The 18,285-nt window shown below is 47.3% G+C and overlaps 1 protein-coding gene across 1 annotated transcript; it reads left to right on the top strand.

Annotated features, from left to right (window-relative positions):
• The first annotated feature begins 3,646 nt into the window (after positions 1 to 3,646).
• On the top strand, positions 3,647 to 17,645 carry RRH (retinal pigment epithelium-derived rhodopsin homolog). Its single transcript, XM_001506366.4, has 7 exons — positions 3,647 to 4,166; positions 5,061 to 5,251; positions 7,870 to 7,969; positions 9,068 to 9,221; positions 12,161 to 12,329; positions 14,281 to 14,459; positions 16,596 to 17,645. The coding sequence occupies exons 1-7, from the start codon at positions 4,061 to 4,063 to the stop codon at positions 16,693 to 16,695; spliced, it is 999 nt and encodes a 332-aa protein (XP_001506416.1). The 5' UTR covers positions 3,647 to 4,060; the 3' UTR covers positions 16,696 to 17,645.
• Positions 17,646 to 18,285: the final 640 nt, after the last annotated feature.

Below are 18,285 nucleotides of genomic sequence, written 5' to 3'. Positions count from 1 at the left end.
CCGTGTTTTATTGAAAAACCCCTGATTATTTTATTCTTGCATGTGTCTACCAATGCTAAAATGTTGTTTCTTCTTCGGTTAGTTTTGGAATCCGGTTTTTTTCACCCTTTAGTTCCTCGTTAACTTTGAAGTTTTAGAAGACCCTTTAGTAGCTGTTACGTTGTCCTCTCCCAAGCGCTTAGTACAGTGCTCCGCACACCGGAAGTGCTAAACAAATGCGATCGGTCGACGGGTCGAGAATCACTTTGCCATCCTCAACCACTTACGATACCCCCCAAATAAGTTGCCGTAGGAACTCGTTTTTAGGTTAGAAGGATTCCGGGCTTGTGAAGAATTACGTTTTTGATCTTTGGTGATTTTTTTTTTTCCCTTCTGCGTGCAGAGGTCGGTAGTCGGCTCACCGACAGCGATCACTCTTGGCCAGGTGATGTGTTCTGTGGGTCCCGTGTTGCTAATGGACTGATTTCAGGTGAACGTAATAATGATTAATGAATCACGTAGTTTCAGAAGGCATCAACGAAGCGAAGCACTCGTAGCTGGGAACATCAGTTATAGCATCCTTATTATTTGAATAAGCAGTGGGTCTCACAGCGCCCCTTTCCCCCATTTTTTGGCTTTTCGGAGGCATTCAAGGATTCTCCACATCCCACCCCAGGACCAGGATGAAGCCGCACAGTCCGTCAACCGGTGTGTGTTGTGGCCAAACTATATCGACGGAGGTGAAGCCACTTCCGTATTTTCCCCGAGAAAACTCTGCGGATCCACTACCCGAACGATCGCATACGGAGAGCGGGGCGCTCTGGGAGAGATGTGTCGGTGGTGTCGCTATGGGTCGGAGGCGACGGCCTAAGACAAGACGGGAGGGCCGGTATATAGCTCCTAAAAATCCGTTAGTACTGGAATTGCCGTCTCTGTGTTTCTTCAAGAACCAGTTACGTTTCAGGATTTTTTTCGTGGTTAAGTATCAAATGCCAGGCACTGTACTAAGCAGTGGGGTAATAACAATAATGATGATGTTGGTATTAATCGCTTACTATGTGCCGAGCACCGTTCTGAGCGCTGGGGTAGACACAGGGCAATCAGGTTGTCCCACGTGGGGCTCCCAGTCTTCATCCCCATTTTACAGATGAGGGAGCTGAGGCACCGAGAAGTGAAGTGACTCGCCCAAAGTCACACGGCTGACAAGTGGCCGAGCCGGGATTCGAACCCATGACCTCGGACTCCAAAGCCCGGGCTCTCTCCACTGAGCCACGAAGCTAATCAGGTTGGACACAATCCATGTCCCATTTTACAGATGAGGTCACTGAGGTATAGGGAAGTTAAGCAAGGTCGTAGATCAGACAGGTGGCGGAGCTGGGATTAGAACCCAGGTCCTTCTGACTCCCAGGCCTGCGTTCTACCCATCAGGCCACCCTGCCCCTCAACTACTAGAGAAGCAGCGTGGCTCGGTGGAAAGAGCACGGGCTCTGGAGTCAGAGGTCACGGGTTCAAATTCCGACTGCCGCTTGTCAGCTGTGGGACTTTGGGCCTCTGTGCCTCAGTTACCTCATCTGTAAAATGGGGCTGGAGATTAAGACCGGGAGCCCCACGTGGGACAACCTGATCACCTTGTATCCTCCCCAGCGCTTAGTGCTTTGCACATAGCAAGCGCTTAAAAAATGCCATCATTATTGTTGCTATTAACCGCTGTTTCAGCTTCCGCCCTGTTCGTGGAGGGACTCGGGGAAAACATCCCATCGTATCAATCGCAAAGGGGATTTCACTCCTTTTAAATGAGTCCAGAGGGTGTTTTGGGTAATAGGTTAGACCTTGCGGTAGCTAAGGCAAGTCTAGGGAAGATAATTTGAGCTGAAACTCCTCCTCACCCGTCCTACGATAGCGGTTACAAAGAAGTAGGATGGGATGGTGATCGTTTAGTAGTTTCTGATTGGAGGCACATCTTGTAGAGTGAGCAGTTGAACCCTAGAAAATGGGTTACCTTCACTTTCGGGAGAGGCTTCGTATTTTGCTTTGTCATTTCGTTCGTAAATCACTCCGAAATTCTTCCATAATAATAATAATAATAATAATAATGGTAGTCGTTAAGCGCTGCCTATGTGCCAAGCACTGTTCTAAGCACTGGGGTAGCTAAAGGCTCATCAGGTTGGATCCAGTGCTTGTCCTGCACGGGGCTCGCAGTCTCAATCCCCGTTTTCCAGATGAGGTCCCTGAGGCCCAGAGAAGCGAAGTGACTTGTCCAAGGTCACGCGGCAGACAAGTGGCGGAGCTGGGATTAGAACCCGGGACCTTCCGACCGCCAGGCCCTTGCTCTGTCCGCTACGCCATGCTGCTATCATTCGTTCATTCATTCAGTAGTATTTATTGAGCGCTTACTATGTGCAGAGCACTGGACTAAGCGCTTGGAATGGACAAATCGGCAACAGATACAGTCCCTGCCCACTGACGGGCTCACGGTCTAATCGGGGGAGACGGACAAAAACAATAGCAATAAATAGAATCGAGGGGATGAACATCTCATTGAAACAATAGCAAATGTATAGACTCAAGGTGATGTACATCTCATTAACAAAATAAATAGGGTGATGAAAATATATACGGTCGGGCGGACGAGTACGGTGCTGAGGGGAGGGGAAAGGAGAGGGGGAGGAGCGGAGGGAAAGGGGGGGAGAAGAGGGTTTAGCTGAGGAGAGGTGAAGGGGGGGGTAGAGAGGGAGCAGAGGGAATCTGCTCCTTACTCATTAGGGAAGTCTTGGCTCTGGAAAGGGGAGATAATTTCTGGGAGAACGTATTATCTTCCAAAGGCTCTTAAGCCAACGTTTGCAGGCTCTAATCAAGCTTGGTAAATAAGTGATGAATTTCGAAAATTCAACTGGAGGGTTTGCGTGGCCCTCTTGTAGCCCCTTCACGTGCCTGCGGTGTTAAATGGCGGCATGACCAAAAAAGAATGTAAGTGAGAATATGATGATGATGGTGTGTAAGCGCTTCCTATGTGCCAAGCACCGTTCTAAATGCTGGGGTGGATACAAGGTAATCAGGTTGTCCCACGTGGGGCTCGCAGACTGCAGCCCCCTTGTCCAGATGAGGTAGATGAGGCCCAGAGAACTTAAGGGATTTGCCCCAAGTCACCCAGCTGACAAGTGGCGGAGCCGGGATTAGAACCCACGACCTCTGACTCCCAAGCCCTTGCCTTTTCCACGCTGCTTCTTAATATGATGCTTTTAGAAAGTGGCAGGGAGGGAAATGTATTCTTCCAAGCAATATATCAGGTTTTATCAGTACCAATGCACAAGGAAATATACTAAGGCAGCTAACAACCCTGTCCTCATTGGATCGTTCAATCATATTTATTGAGCGCTTACTATGTGCAGAGCACCGAACTAAGCGCTTGGACTGGACAATTGGGCAACAGATAGAGACGATCCCTGCCCGACAACGCGCTCCCGATCTAAACGGGGATCGCTTAAGAGGAGAGCGATCGCAATTCTAATTTTGCAATTCCTTATTCCTTTGTTTCGCTGGCCAGATAAATTATTCATTTCTCCAACTGCTCGCAAGAAAATCAAGCAGCCCGTGACCTCCAGCAGTTTCAACGTTGCTCCCTTGGGTGGAACTTTTATAGCGAAGGTAAATGGAGAGATGGATCCGAAGTGTAGCTGCAAATTTAGGTTGTGGTTATTTCCATTTCAGAGGTTACTCTAGAGCAAAAATCAACGTTCCTACGCTGATTTTTCTGAAATTCTGTACAGGATGTCCAATTAGAGGGACTGCATGTGACTGGTAAACCTCTTTAGGATTAAGACAAGCGTCCCGTTCCAAATTCACGGGGATCCGTGTGGCCGTTTTTTTCCGACAAGCCCCTTTCTGCCTAGAATCGGAGTTTAAGCCCCTTTCCGGGGTTGTTAGCCACCGTAAGTGAAATCCTCGAAGAAAAGTCTCACTTCCGTGGTCTCTGAAGCAACTGTTTCACGGTACGGAACTTGCCCCGAAAAACTCTTTTGGGGTCGCCTGATTCTCTTTGGAAGACTTGCCTAGGACGGTTCACCCCATTTTTTTCTCCAAAATGCGGAGGAACGACTCAGCCAACCTCTTGGAATCTGAACACCACGATCGCTCTGCGTTTTCCCAGACGGATCACAACATAGTCGCAGCCTATTTGATTACGGCAGGTACGAGCGCCTCATTTTTCCTTAGAAAGGGATTTACCCTGGACGTCTTTCTAAACTACAGTAAAATCTTGGCTGCATTCCTGAAAAACCTGAGCTCGGAAAACAAAAGTCTGTGGGAAAGCTGATATCGCCAGGTTCGCTTGGTCAGGGAAAAGCGTGGTAATTAAATTCTCCCCGTCTGCGACTGAAGTCTTCTCACCCCAATACCAGCCATGAAAAATATGCCCCAACGCCAAGTGAACTTCCTTAGTGTCTTCATAAGAAAAGTCAGGGCACCGAAACTTTATTTTCCAACATCGTGCCCGGATTTAGGAACTGGTGGGTAGCAGAAGGGATAAGGGAAGGCTTTTAGCATCTTGAAGCGGGAGAGAATATTCCTGGTCATTGCTCTTGTGTTTTTACCGATGGCCTGCGGAGATGGGCTCCTTAAATATTGCAAGCCCTGAAAAGATCCCCTATTTATTTTAGGCCAGCTGATTTGGGAAAACCATATGATCTCAGTGGAAAGAGCACGGGCTTTGGAGTCAGAGGTCATGGGTTCGGATCGCGGCTCGGCCCCTTGCCAGCTGTGTGACTGTGGGCGAGTCACTTCGCTTCTCGGTGCCTCAGTTACCTCATCTGTAAAATGGGGATGAAGACCGGGAGCCCCACGTGGGACAACCCGATTCCCCTGCGTCTACCCCAGCGCTCAGAACGGTGCTCGGCACATAGTAAGCGCTTAACAAATACCAACGTTATTATTATTACCCCAGCGCTTAGAACAGTGCTATGCACATAGTAAGTGCTTAACAGAGACCATAATTATTGAGAAGGATGTTGGTGATCAGCCTATGGCGTCGTTAGTTTCTCCGGAGCTCGGGAACTAGAAAACATCACTTTTCTCTGACTTTTCAGGTATAATGAGTATTGTCAGCAACGTGATTGTACTGGGCATCTTCGTTAAATTCGAGGAGCTCCGGACGGCAACGAACGCGATCATCATCAACCTGGCCGTTACCGACATCGGTGTCAGCGGTATCGGTTATCCCATGTCTGCTGCTTCGGACCTGCACGGAAGCTGGAAGTTCGGACACGCGGGATGTCAGGTTATCTTTTTTTCTTTCTCTCTCTTTCGTGGTATTCGTTAAGCGCCTGCTCAGCGTCGAACACCGTTCTAAGCGCCGGGGTAGATACCGGGGTAGATACAGGTTAATGAGATTGGACACAATCTCTGTCCCGCCTGGGGCTCACTGGGTGTGAGGCCTCTGAAGTGAAATCACGGAGAAGACCAGAGTCAAGAAACGAAAAATAACTTAAATGGTTTTAATGGAGAGCAATAAACCAGAAAAGCGGCACGACTTGGTGGAAAGAGCCCGGGCCTGGAAGACAGAGGACCTGGGTTCTAATCCCGGCCCCACCGCTTGCCCGTTGTGTGACCTGGGGCAAGTGGCTTAGTGGCAAGGGCCTGGGCTTGGGAGTCAGAGGTCATGAGTTCGACTCCCGGCTCTGCCACCTGTCAGCTGTGTGACTGTGGGCAAGTCACTTGACTTCTCTGGGCCTCAGTTACCTCATCTGGAAAATGGGGATTAACTGTGAGCCTCACGTGGGACAACCTGATGACTCCGTATCTCCCCCAGTGCTTAGAACAGTGCTCTGCACATAGAGCTGAACAAATACCAACATTCATTCATTCATTCAGTAGTATTTATTGAGCGCTTACTATGTGCAGAGCACTGGACTAAGCGCTGGGGATGAACAAGTCGCCAACAGATAGAGACGGTCCCCGCCGTTGGACGGGCGCACGGTCTGATCGGGGGAGACGGACGGACGAGAACGATGGCGATAAATAGAGTCGAGGGGAAGGACGTCTCGTAAGAACAATGGCGACTAAATAGAATCGAGGCGATGTACAATTCATTAACAAAATGAATAGGGTGATGAAAATATAGACAGTCGAGCGGACGAGTACGGGGCCGAGGGGATGTGAAGGGAGAGGGGGAGGAGCGGAGGGAAAGGGGGGGAAAAGAGGGTTAAGCTGAGGAGAGGTGAAGTAGAGGTAGAGGGAGTAGAGGGAGAAGGGGAGCTCAGTCTGGGAAGGCCTCTCGGAGGAGGTGAGTTTTAAGTAGGGTTTTGAAGAGGGGAAGCCTCGGCGACCTCATCCGGAAGACTGCGATCCCCCTGTGGGTTATGGACTGTGTCCAACCTGATAAGCTTGCGTCTCCCCCGGCGCTTATTTCGGTCTCTGTGGCACGTAGCGAGTGCTTGACAGATACCATTAAATAAAAAGAAATCAATTTGGCCACCAAGCGTTCAGAGTTAGGCGGGAACCCCGCAATTCCCGAGTACCGTCTCGGCTGGGTGACTGATAAAAATCACCTTGGCCTGGTATGGAGTGATAAAGATCTGGCGTTCATAATAATGACGGTCTTTATTAAGCGCTTACTAGGTGGCAGGCACTGTGGAGTCCTGATCTCTCCGATCGAGCCCGCGGTAAATATGGCTTAATAATAATAACGTCGGTATTTGTTAAGCGCTTACTTTGTGCAGAGCACTGTTCTGAGCGCTGGGGTAGACGCAGGGGAATCAGGTTGTCCCACGCGGGGCTCCCAGTCTTAATCCCTATTTTCCAGATGAGGTAACTGAGGCACAGAGAAGTTAAGTGACTTGTCCACAGTCACACAGTTGACAAGTGGCAGAGCGGGGATTCAAACCCGTGACTTCTGACTCCGAAGCCCGTGCTCTTTTCCACTGAGCCGCGCTGCGCGGGCCTGGGACTCGGAGGACCTTGGTTCTAATCCTGGCTCTGCCACTTTTCCGCTGCGTGTCCTCGGACCAGTCATTTCAGCTCTCTGTGCCTCAGTTTCCTCATCTGTAAAAAGGGGATTAAAACTGAGCTCCGCATTCGACGTGGACTGGGTCCGGCGCAATTATCTCGCGTCGACTCCGGCGCTTAGGACGGTGCCTGTCACAGAGTAAGCGCCGAACAGATACCGCAGTTATTATTATTACTGTCGATCGATTGTTGGATTTATCATCCGTCCGGGTCCTTGACGATCTGTCATAGTGGAGCCGTCACTAGCAGCATCAAGCCAAATTCCGTTTCACTGTGCATAAGTAGGAGAATAAATTGCTTTACAGCCCGACCAGAGTACGTACGGAATTCGGCTCAGTTTCTGAGTTCCAGCATGGGAATGCTTCTATATATTTCCGTGTTTCAAAACGAAACAGAAATATGCTCAACAATTTCCTAATGCAAAGAAAAATTGAGCAGATCTGAATTTCTGTTGCGTGGGCTGCTCGGGTCAGGCGGAGCCGCAAGCTGAAGTAGTCACGCCGACAACTTAAAATAAGCACTCGTTTTAAAATAGCACGAAAGGCTATTAAAGCGGAATAGTGTCCCCGGATAAGTCTCTCGTACGACGGCGGACTCTCACTCCCGGCAAACTGGAGATCGGTGGCACGCGGAGCAAATAAGATAGAAACGTACCTAAAGAGAGAGAAAAATGTGGTCCTGGTAATGGAAGGAAAACTTCAAATGTCTCTTGTTGGGAGCGTGAAAATGGTGCCTTGTCTCATTTTTAATTGCAGATCTACGCTGGCTTAAACATAAGATAGAAACATACCTAAAGAGAGATAAAAATGTGGTCCCGGTAATGGAAGGAAAACTTCAAATGTTTCATGCTGGGCGCGTGAAAACGGCGCCCTGTCTCATTTTTAATTGCAGATTTACGCTGGTTTAAACATCTTCTTTGGAATGTCAAGCATCGGGTTGCTTACGGTAGTTGCCGTCGACCGTTACCTGACGATCTGCAGACCTGCGATAGGTACCGTTCACCCAGATTTTTGAAACGGAAGCTTACTTATCGCTTTGGGATTTTGCGTCCCTCTTCCCCCAGCTCCCCCCCTCCCAAATAAACCCAAGAGTTTCTCTCCCTCACGTGACATTATTTTTCTCTCTTATCTCGGAGGCCTGATCCTATTTAACCAGGCGCCGAGCCTCACGACCGAGCTGATGATCTCGTGGCGACTCCGGCGCTCCACACATAATAAGCCCTTAAGAAATGCCACGGTTATTACTATTATCATTATTAGTCCAATGAATTATACGATTCCACCTCCGTCATCAAGGCTTTGAGAAGTTTCTGCCCCGCTTGTGCTCCTAAGTCCCTCTCCTCTCTCTCCCCAGGTTTTAAAATCGTCGCTTCTCCCATCCTCCCGTCTCCCATCCTGATACTTGATCCAGTTTAGGGCGGGTGAGAAGCAGCTTGGCACAGTGGGTAGAGCCCGGCCTCGGGAGTCAGAAGGTCACGGGTTCTAATCCCGGCTCCGCCACTTATGCGCTGTGTGACCTTGGGCGAGGCACTTCGCTTCCCTGGGCCTCAGTGACCTCATCTGTAAAATGGGGATTGAGACGGCGAGCCCCACGTGGGACAGGGACTGTGTCCAACCTGATTTGCTCGTGTCTACCCCAGCGCTTAGTACAGTGCCTTGCGCGGAGTAAGCGCTTAACAAATACCATAATTGTTGTTGTTATTATTCACCCTGACTCTTAAATTCAGAGCAATCGATCTCTTGATTTCTCTCGTTACCTTTCTTTAGGAATACCCCGGCATAACTGTCTCCCCTTCTAGACTCTAAGCTCGCTGTGGGCGGCGAATTTGTCGTTTATTGTTATATTGTCTTATCCCAAGCGCTTAGTACGGTGCTCTGCACCCAGACAGCGCTCAATAAATACGACTGAATGCACGAATGAATGACGGCAAGTTAAACCGATTATGCCCCCTAGCCACCTGAGCAGTTCCAATATCTGGATCGGTAACAACCGCAGGGTGTTCGATTGCTTTTCGAAGCCAAAGATCTGCTCGTGAACAATTTCGAATCAATCGCGACAGCGCAGAGGTTGGTGGTGGTTTTCTTTTTAGGAAGAAAGATGACTCGCTCCAACTACACGGCGATGATCCTGGCGGCTTGGATGAACGGATTCTTCTGGGCCTCGATGCCCCTCTTAGGTTGGGCCAGCTACGCTTCCGATCCGACCGGTGCCACCTGTACGATAAACTGGAGGAAGAATGACGCGTAAGAGACTTCTCTACTCTACGGAATCACGGGGGAAAATATGCGGGTGTTTTCCCGTCGTCTACGTTGGGGCTGAGATGACTATGCTGCTTATTATTTCCCCTTTTGCTTTGCGCTAAGGATATAGCCAGTTAAAATAGGTTTCCCATAAAGAGAAAGGTGTGCTGTAAGAACGAATGCCGTAATTATTATTATCTTTATTCACCCTGACTCTAAAGTTCGGAACGATCGATCTCTCGATTTCTCTTATATCCTCCTTTAGGAATACCCCGACGTGACTGTCTCCCCGTCTAGATTCGGAGCTCGATGTGGGCAGGGAATGTGTCGGTTTATTGTCACGTTGTATTATCCCAAGCGCTTAGTACAGCGTTCTGCACACAGTAAGCGCTCAATAAATCCGACTGAATGAACGAATGAATGAATGAGAATCTCTGGTGCGGTCAGAAGAACCGTCCCTGATCGACAAGGCGGAGGGGGCGCGGGGAATCTGTCATTTTGAAGGGAATCCTAAATTTCTAGAAGTTAAATCTCATTTAATAACACTTTGTAATAACTGTGGTATTTAAGGGCTTACTATGTGCCACGCACCGTACTAAGCGCTGGGGTGGATACAAGCAGATCGGGTTGGACACGGTCCCTGTCCCCTGAGGGGCTCACAGTCTTAATCCCTGTTTTACAGATGAAGTGACTGAGGCAAAGAGAAGTGAAGTGACTTGCCCAAGGCCACGTGGCAGACGAGGGGCAGAGCCGGGATTAGAACCCATGACCTCCCATGCTCCCGGGCCCGGGCTTTCTCCACTAGGTCATGCTAATTCACAGTTGCCTTGGGGATCCTATCATGCAACTCCGGATCTCTTGGGGTAATTCAGTCATTAGCAATCACCGTCACCATCACCTATCGTCCGCCCCATCCCGGCTATCCCGGAGAGCACAGCAATGAGCAGATCAATCGGTGGGATTTATTGAGCGCTTACTGTGTGCAGAGCACTGTACTAAGTGCTTGGGAAAGTACCACGTAACAGATTTAGGTGCATAGGAGTCTGTGATGGGTGTGTGATTGGCAAAATTAATCTGTCATATTTATTGAGCGCTTAACTGTGAAAAGAGTACTGTACTAAGCGTGTGGGAGAGTGCAATATGACAGGGTTGGTAGACGTGTTCCTCATCCCCAGTCCAGCAGATACCTGCAAGTTTCCCTGACTAGGGAAAAAGAAAAGAAACAGTCTTTTTTGTTGTTGTTGTTGCTCAATTTTTAGCTGCCTAGTGACAGACTAACCCTTATTGCGTGACTTTCCCGAAACCAAAGTATTCAGACTTATTTAAATGAATTCCTTTTATCCGACAGACAGTGACTCTCCCCTCCTTCAAAGCCCTGTTGAAGGTCCATCTCCTCCAAGAGGCCTTGCTTGACTAAGCCCACCTTTCCTCTTCTCCCACCGCTTTCCGTGTCGCCCTGACTTGCTCCCTCTAATGATGTTGGTGTTTGTTAAGCGCTTACTATATGCAGAGCACCGTTCTAAGCGCTGGGGGAGATGCAGGATGATCAGGTTGTCCCACGTGAGGCTCACGGTCTTCAACCCCATTTTACAGATGAGGGAACTGAGGCACAGAGGAGCGAAGTGACTCGCCCACAGTCACGCAGCTGACAAGTGGCAGAGCCGAGATTCGAACCCATGAACTCTGACTCCCAAGCCCCGGCTCTGTCCAGTGAGGCACGCTGCTTCGTTTCCCCCCTCACAACCCCACAACACTTAAGCACTTGTGTAGATATCTGTCATTTATTTACATTAACGCCTATCTCCCCCTCTTTACGTTAGGCTCGTTGTGGGGAGGGAATGTGTCTATTTATTTATTGAACTGTACTCTCCCAGACGGTCAGTACAGTGCTCTGCACCCAGTGAGCTCTCAATAAATGCTCCCGGCTGCCTGACTAGTTGAAATTTGGGATTGCCGCTTCCGCGTGCTTACGAATTGGAGCCGTTTCCAATCCGTTAATTGTCAAACACCCACTTTGTGCAGAGCACTGAACTAAGTGTTGAAGAAGGTAGCCTGGATGCAAAAGACCCAGTCCGTGGCCTCAACAAGTTTTAATACTCCAAAAGGTAGGTCGGCGGCCTAATGATGATGATGACATAATAGTAACTGTGGTATTAGAAGCAGCGTGGCTTAGTGGAGAGAGCCTGGGCTTGGCAGTCAGAGGTCATGAGTTCGAATCCCGGCTCTGCCTCTTTCAGCTGTGTGACTGTGGGCGAGTCACTTCACTTCTCTGGGCCTCAGTGACCTCATCTGTAAAATGGGGATTAACCGTGAGCCACGTGGGACGACCTGATTCCCCTGTATCTCCCCCAGCGCTTAGAACGGTGCTCTGCACATAGTAAGCGCTTAACAAATACCAGCATCATCATTTAAGGGCTTACTATGTCCCAAACACTGTGCTGAGCGCTGGATTAGACAACAGGATAATGAGGTCCCACAAGGGGATCACAGAGTAAGTAGGTGGGAGAGCAGGTATTCAATTCCCATTTTGCAGATGAGGGATCTGAGGCACAGAGAAGTGAAGCCACCTGCCCGAGATCACGCGGCAGATAAGTGGCGGAGCTGGGATTAGAACCCAGGTCCTCTGACTCCCAGGCCCAGGTTCTTTCCAGTGGGCCACACATCTTCACGCTCTCAACACCTAGAGTACGATTAGTGACATATCAAATCAATTTATTTATGAAGCGCTCGCTCCGGGCCGACCGCTGTACTGAGAGCCCGGAAGCTTACAGAACAACGGAATGATCAGGCGCGTTCCCTGCCCACGGTGAGCTCAGTCTAGAGACGCACAGCCATTACTCTAAATCAATTTGAAAATGAACTCTGAAAGAGGTTTACGATCTTAGGGGCCGTCCCGTGTGAAATATTAAAATCACTTTTCACTTGTTTTATTTATTTTGCAGGTCTTTTATTTCCTACACAATGACAGTTATTGCAGTGAATTTTGCTGTGCCCTTAATAGTGATGTTTTACTGCTATTATAATGTTTCCAAAGCCATGAGACAATATCCAGCTAGCAGAGTCCTCGAGAACCTCAACATTGACTGGTCAGAGCAAGTGGACGTCACAAAGGTAAGAGGGGAAACCCGGGGGCACGTTCATTCATTCGGTCGTATTTATTGAGCGCTTACTGGGGCGCAGAGCACTGTACTAAGCACTTGGGAGAGCACGATACAACGATAAACAGACACATTCCCTGCCCTCAACGAGCTTACAAGCACACGCTTTCCTTCTCTCCCTCTTTCCCCACAGCCACTTATCCCATGATGTGTAGACAACAAACCATCTTAATGGGAAACTGGACGAGGCACCGAAAGTTCCAATAAGTAGCCTTTCTCGTTGTCCTTAGAGAAGCAGCGTGGTCTAGTGGAAAGAGCGCTGGCCTGGGAGTCAGAGAACCTGGGTTCGAATCCCTGCTCAGTCACTCACCTGCTCCGTGACCCTGTGCGGGTCGCTTCATTTCTCTGTGCTTCAGTTACCTCAGCTGTAAAATGGGTTTTCAGTACCTTTTCTCCCTCTCCCCTGCGCTGCGAGGCCCATGTGGGACGGAGACTCTGTGCAATATGCTTATGTTATAGCAAATGACCGTCGCATATCGAACATCACAATTAATAATAATTGTAGTTGTTAAGCGCTTATTATGTGTCAAGTACTGTTCTAAGTGCCGGGGTAGATACAAGGTAATCAGGTTGGACAATACCTTGTCCCACATGGGGCTCACAGTCTTAATCCCCGTTTCAGAAATGAGAGAAGTGAGGCCCAAAGAGTGAAGTGACTTGCCCAAGGTCACACCGCAGACAAGTGGCAGAGCCGGAATTAGAACCCAGGTCCTCCTGACTCCCAGGCCCACGCTGTCTGCACTGGGCCCCGTTGCCGCTTATTATTCTCCTTATTCTACTCTTATGCTACTGTTGAACTTGCACTGTTGAGAGAGGTCCTCTTATTCGATATAAAATGTGGATTTTATTTTTTGACGAAATTGGAGCGGGCTGCACTCTTGCGAACCTTATGCCCGACTTGTCTGGATGTAACTTTAGGTTAGGCAAGCTTTCCAAGAGAGAATGGAAAACGATTAGACCGTAAGCCCGTCAAAGGGCAGGGACCGTCTCTGTCTGTTGCCGATTTGTAAATTCCAAGCGCTTAGTACAGTGCTCTGCACATAGGAAGCGCTCAATAAATACTATTGAATGAAAACAATCTGATGTGACCTGTAAAGGAGGAAGGATTTAAAAAAAGTTATGGGTGTCCTTAATTACTTTGTGCTTCCAGATGGAGTTTGGTGGGACTCGATAAGATCCTTCTCTCACCCCTAGCGTTGAGAATACGTGGGAAAAACAATTCAGATAAAGAAAGGCGCGATCAAGGGGAAAACCAAACCATCCGATTCCAGTGAGTTCACAAAAGGGACAAATAATGCAATACCCAACAATCCCACATTCCTTCCCACAAAAGTTCCTCATTAGTATGTATGTCTCAGCTTCACACTCCCAGCTCCGATTCTATTATCCCGGCACGTCTAAGGCGATGCCGTCAGTCGACAAAGCCGCCAGCAGCCATTGAAGAAACAGAGGATATGTTCCTGAACAGCTTACTCTCTCAGAGCTAATGTCTGAGCTCTATGTTTATCCAGGGAAGTTTAGTAAAGTGGAGAAAAGAAGCAGCGTGGCTTAGCGGCAAGAGCACGGGCTTGGGAGTCGGAGGTTGTGGGTTCTAATTCCGCTCCGCCACTCAGCTGTGTGAATGTGGGCAAGTCACTTAACCTCTCTGTGCCTCAGTTACCTCATCTGTAAAATGGGGATTAAGGCAGTGAGCCTCACGTGGGACAACCTGATCACCTTGTATCCCCCCACAGCGAGCTTAGAACAGTTTTTGGTACATATTAAATGCTTAACAAATATCATCGTTATTATTATTGTTATTGGAATTTGCATTTCCAACCCCATCATTCTTCTGCTGCTTTCTAACCCTAAATCTGAAAACTTGGGTATACGTGCTGATTTGCAAGGTAACTTTTCTCTTGCAGATGTCTGTGGTGATGATTTTAATGTTTCTGATGGCCTGGTCTCCTTATTCTATTGTCTGCTTGTGGTCTTCATTTGGGGATCCAAAGAAGATTTCTCCTGCAGTGGCCATTATGGCCCCACTGTTTGCAAAATCATCCACATTCTATAATCCCTGCATTTACGTGGTTGCTAATAAAAAGTAAGTGTTCTTAGTCTAAACTGGCAGCAAAAGATAGTTTTGCTATGAGATTTAAGTACCAGAAGTGCTTTCGTTCAGAAGGGGTTGGGATAGAGAAGCAGCATGGCCTAATGGAAAGAGCACGGGTTGGGAGTCAGAGGTCTTGGGTTCTAATTCTGGTTCTGCCACTTGTCTGCTGTGTGACCTAGGGCAAGACGTTTAGCTTCTCTGGACCTCCGTTACCTCATCTGTAAACTGGGTAAAATTTATTTAATCCCTCCTTCCTCCTATCTTAGACTGCGTGAGGCCCATGTGGGACAGGGACTGTGTCCAACCTGATAACCCTGTATCTACCTCAGCAATTAAACCAGTACTTGACACATACCAAGCACTTAACAAATGCCGTTATTTCTACAATTATTTTATTATTTTTACATCGACAAGGTGATGGGTCTAAACACAGTGAATAGTGCCCTTCTGCTTATACCCAGGACTTCACAATTTCAAATAGCCACATTATCCATGAAACTCAGTTAGGCATTTTTGCTATCGCCCAGTAGTCACGTTTTTAAAGAAGTAGAGTCATGGGAAAATCACATTATAGTAATCACTGACTCCGGGTAGATGATTAGTAGGTGGGTGGTCCAAGGGTACCATCACGATAGACGTTTTTTAATACAAATTCCCCTATTAGGATTAAGTCCTTCATTCCTACTCATTGTTATTGCATTAACTACCGCTACTCTATGGTGAATTTCAGTAGGGCTGATTGAGGCAAAGATTGGGAAGCATAAGGCCTTGACCAAGACCATTTGCATGTAAACATTCATTTCTTCTTATGCCAAATCTTTTTTTTTTAAAATGGTTTTGGTTAAGCACTTACTAAGTGCCAGGCAAATGTTTCCCTGCTCCTCAAGAACCTCCATCCACCTCCGCATCAGACGAAAACTCCTCATCCTTGGCTTTAAAGCAGTCCGTCACCTTGCCCCCTCCTACCTCACCTCACTACTCTCCTACTACAACCCAGCCCCCACACTTTGCTTCAGTAATACTAACCTTCTCAATGTGCTTCGGCCTCGTCCATCTCAACGCCAACCCTTCACCCACATCCTAACTCTGTCCTGGAACGCCCTCCCTCCTCAAACCCGACAGACGGTGACTTTCCCCTCTTTTAAAGCCTTATTGAAGACCCATCTCCTCCAAGATCCCTTCCCTAAGCCCTCCTTTCCTCTTCTCCCATCCCTCCTACGTCGCCCTGACTTGCTCCCTTTTTTATCCCCCCTCCCAGCCCCACAGCACTTTGGTACACATCTGTAACTTATTTATTTACTTTAATGCCTGTGAGCTCAGTGTAGGCAGGGAATGTCCGTTTATTGTTGTATTATACTCTCCCAAGAGCTCAGTACAGTGTTCTGCACACAGTAAGCGCTCAGTAAATACTAATGAATGAATGATTGAATGAATAATCTCCGGGGCAGATACAAGTTTATCAAGTTGGACACGGTCCCCGTCCTACGTGGGGATCACAGCCTTTATCCCTATTTTACAGATGAGGTAACCGAGAAGTTGAGTGGCTTGCCCAAGATCACACGGCAGACAAATGGTGGAGTGGCGGAGGCGGGATTAGAACCCAGGTCCTTCTGGCTCCCAGTCCTGTGCTTTCTCCACTAGATCGTGCTGCCTGTCTTGCCTTAACTTGCAAAAGTATCGTGTCGTATCCAGCACGTCCCTTAATGTTCGTGTTCTGGCCAAAGTGGGAAATGGAAACACACACCACAGCCAAAATGTAGGAAGCATGGGCTGAATTGACCTGCTCCTATGAGCACTTATGCTTCCAGGGTTACTTGCTAATCTAAAAGCAATATTAATCCATGACTACCTCTGAGGATCTGCCCCAAATCTTCATTTAAGATAGGTAATTGGAACTGAATTTCAGCTCTAATACTTACTAACCTGTTGAATATCTCAAGATAAGCCTCTCTTTTTTCTCCATGGGGCATGGTTTTTAATTACTCAATGGAAATGCCAGATTTAAGAGAGTAGAAACGCTATTCCAGAAATTGTGTTGTTAATAACGTTCTCTTCGCAGTATGTTAAAAGTGCTTTACGATACTACAAGGTATAATGAAAGATGAAATTTCTCTTCCGATATCACAGGTTTCGGAGAGCGATGTTGTCTATGGTCCAGTGTCAGACTCATCGGGAGATAACTATTACCGATGTGTTGCCTATGAATAGGTCTCGAAGCCCACACTGACTTTGTGAAGGTTCTGATCCTTACTGTGTTTATTTACTTCACTTCCTTCGAATCCATTTTTTTTAAACTTGATAATGTCTCTGTTTATTCTCTAAGCGGGCAAAAAATGGGGAGGATTCTCTGAAAATGATCTAATTGGGTATATATATCGTTAGATTAGACTCTCCTGAATGCTTAGTATAGTCCTCTACATACGGTAAGCGCTCAATAAATATGATTGATTAATTTGGGTTGGTATTTCAGAATTTATATATGTATCGCCTTAGAGCTCTTTGATCTACAAAATTGCACAGTGAAGCTTAGGAAAACAAGTAACTTCCTTTCTCCACTTTTGGAGAAGCTTTATCTGTAGTGTCAGAGCAGGAAGTACAGAATGCAAAACTGGATTTTTCATTTAATTAATGAAAAGGAAGTATATTTAAAGAAAACATTTTAAATACATTTGCAAATGTCCGAGCATGCTTTTTTCTGTATCGACTCACCTATTCCTAACTGGTTTTCCACAATAACTCAACTCTTGAAGGATTCAGTGACTCTTTCTCTTCATTTTGCAAAATATTTTAGTTTTACGGTCTAAGATTGATACCTGAAGGAAGAATCAACAATTTATGGTATCTTATTCAATTATTACTAAAATCTTTTGTTGTTTCATTGAATTATTTTAAAGTGACATGTCTGGCATAGGTGAACTTTCTTTCTATAGAAAAACAAGGTAGGACAAGCACCAGTTGACTCTCTAAAAGATCTTAAACAGTCATCTTATCTTCCTTCTAAATTGTGGGATAAATGCAAAACAAGGTCATTTATTGATTCTGAAAATAATAAAATTTTTGAGTATTATTATTTTGGGTAACCTGTGTGGTTTTTTGGGTCTATTCTCAACTTGAAATGCTTTCTTCAATTGTCCAAAAATCTTCACTCCGTTCTGGGATATCTTGGTCGACAGGAAAGTAATAATGTTGGTATTTGTTAAGCGCTTACTATGTGCCAAGCACTGTTCTAAGCGCTGGGGTAGACATAGGGGAATCAGGTTGTCCCACATGGGGCTCACAGTCTTAATCCCCATTTTACAGATGAGGGAACTGAGGCACAGAGAAGTTAAGTGACTTGCCCACAGTCACACAGCCGACAAGTGGCAGAGCTGGGATTCGAACTCATGAGCCCTGACTCCAAAGCCCGTGCTCTTTCCACTGAGCCACGCTGCTTCTGAAAGTCTGATCCAAACAAAATGGTTTTCAGCCACTCTGTCCCCTCTCTGATACAGATGTGCCCGGGATGCGTTTAGGTCTGGGAATTCCTTGTTTCCCTCCTCGCTTCTCCCTCCTGGCATTTATTGAGTGCTTACTGTGTACAATGCACTGTACTAAGCGCTTGGACGAGTACACTTCAATGAAGTCGGTAGACACTATCCCTGCCCTCAGGGAACCTACAGCCTAGAAGGGGAGATGGACATTAAAACAAATTACAGGTCTGGGAAATGGGAGACTCTAAGGACAGGTACAGAAGTGTTTTAGGGGTGAGGCGAATGAGACTTAGGCGTAGGTAACAACAAATGGAGGGCAAATAGAGGAAAGTGGGGCTTAATCAAGG

The sequence above is a fragment of the Ornithorhynchus anatinus genome, chromosome 12 (genome assembly GCF_004115215.2).
Source record: "Ornithorhynchus anatinus isolate Pmale09 chromosome 12, mOrnAna1.pri.v4, whole genome shotgun sequence".
Classification (NCBI taxonomy): domain Eukaryota; kingdom Metazoa; phylum Chordata; class Mammalia; order Monotremata; family Ornithorhynchidae; genus Ornithorhynchus; species Ornithorhynchus anatinus.
The sequence above is the reverse complement of the archived record's forward strand: the minus strand, read 5'-3'. Positions and strand labels throughout refer to the sequence as shown.